The 1,744-nt window shown below is 67.4% G+C and overlaps 1 protein-coding gene across 1 annotated transcript in view; it reads left to right on the forward strand.

The window, feature by feature from the left end:
* Nucleotides 1–1,744, forward strand: part of TRAF2 (TNF receptor-associated factor 2) — an 11,545-nt gene that overhangs the window by 6,467 nt on the left and 3,334 nt on the right. Inside the window, exon 6 of the mRNA XM_014529672.1 lies at nucleotides 852–974. Within this exon, the coding sequence (XP_014385158.1) occupies nucleotides 852–974 (123 nt within the window). The remainder of the gene's footprint in view (nucleotides 1–851; nucleotides 975–1,744) is intronic.

The raw sequence follows: 1,744 nt of genomic DNA on the forward strand, positions 1-1,744 counted from the left end.
TGGTGCCGGGTCAGACGTGTCTGGGCGTGGGGTTTGCGTGTCTCCCCCGTGTGCCTGTGGAGCACGTTGGCTTCCGGCCCGTTGGCGTTCCTCTGACCTTTGACGGAGGTCGCGCAGCTCCTGTCCCTCCTCGGCGGTTCCGGTCCGTCTCCTGTCGGAGCCTGAGGTCGGGCTGCGCTGTGTCTTGGCCCTTTCACTCTGCTCCGTGGTGGTTTCTCCTGCTGCTGATGGTGACTCGGCGTCGGGTGTGCTGCTCCCAGGCCCTGTGGTGGCGCAGGGGGGGCCTCTCTGAGGTGTCCTGTGGCTGCTCCGTGTGGGAGCGTCCGTCCGTCTGTCCTCCCTGAGTCAGGGCTCTGTCCTGCGCCAGCCCCACCCTGCGGGGGTCTGGTGCCCCCTCCCGGCCTCGGACACCTATGTCCCACAGGCTGTGGCGCAGGAGCGGGTCCCACGGCGTCCTGAGGACTGGCCCAGGCTGCACCCGCCTCGGTGATGGCCACCATGCGCGCACGTGTGTGTGTGTGTGTTTGTATGTGTGCGCGCGTGACTGCGTCTGTATGAGTGTGCACCTGTGTATGTGTGAGTGTGCACCTGTGTGTGCGCCTGTGTGTGTGGGGGTGTGAGAGTGTGCCTGTGTGGGTGTGTGTGGGGGTGTGCACCTGTGTGGGTGTGCGTCTCTGTGTGTGTGCGTGTGTGCGCGTGTCTGTGTGCGTGTGCGTGTCTGTGTGCATCTTGGCTTTGGAAATGGGCTGTTGGGTTTTGGGCAGACGAGAGTGAAGAGGTGGGGGGTGGGGCAGAGACCCGTGTGCACTGGGCCCGGCCGCGAAGCCCGCGTCTGACATCCCTCCTTGCAGTTTCAGGGCCACCTCAGGACGTGTGGCAAGTGCCCGCTGCCCTGCCGGTTCCACGACGTCGGCTGCCCTGAGATGGTGAGCAGGCCTCCTGGGCGTCGCCATCTCCCACATGTGGGCCCTTCCTGAACCCAGTTTCCAGCGGCCCCGTGGGCTTCTGTTCACGTCCACCTGCCCCACTGCCTGGCCTCCACGCCTGGCCCTCAGGTGCCCGGGCTCAGGCCCCAGGCTGCTCTGCTGATCTCCACCTCCTGGCGGCCCCGCCCTGACACCCAGTGGCAGGCCAGGCTCCGCCACACTCCCGTCCTGCTCCTCATCCAAAAGGAGCACCGTGGTTCGCCCAGCCCCGCTGGCCACAGCCCCGCGGTCATCTGGACTCTTCTCTCCCTCGTCACGCCCAGTGAGCGTGAAGGTCCTCCATTCTTCCTGGGCGCAAACGGGTCCCGGACCCCACCTGCCTCCCCACCTCCCTCCCTCACCCCCTCACCCCTGCGGCCCACACGGCTCTTCCTGTGTGACCTCGTCTCTGCCGTAGTCACTGGCCTGGCCACCCTCCAGCACACTGACCTCCCACCCCAGGGCCCGCCCACCTCCTCCTTGCACACGGCACACTGCGGGTCTCTGCAGCCCACAGGCCCCTCGCCCTCCTTTCCCTGAGTGCCCCCCCGCCCCCGTCCCCCACCCCAGCGAACTGAGGGCCTGGGCCCGTGAGGACGGGCAGCGTTTCTCAGGTGTTCCTCTGAGGATGGCCCAGGGATAGCCGCCTCTGTCCCCTCCGCCTGTCTGCTCGCCTGTTGTCTGTGCACCTTGGTGCTGGTCGTGCTGCTCAGACCTGGTTCCCTGGCACAGGGCCTGCCAGGCCGCGGCCCTCGGCGGTCAGAGGACACGGCCTGGGT

Source organism: Myotis brandtii, unplaced genomic scaffold, assembly GCF_000412655.1.
Source record: "Myotis brandtii unplaced genomic scaffold, ASM41265v1 scaffold691, whole genome shotgun sequence".
Lineage (NCBI taxonomy): Eukaryota > Metazoa > Chordata > Mammalia > Chiroptera > Vespertilionidae > Myotis > Myotis brandtii.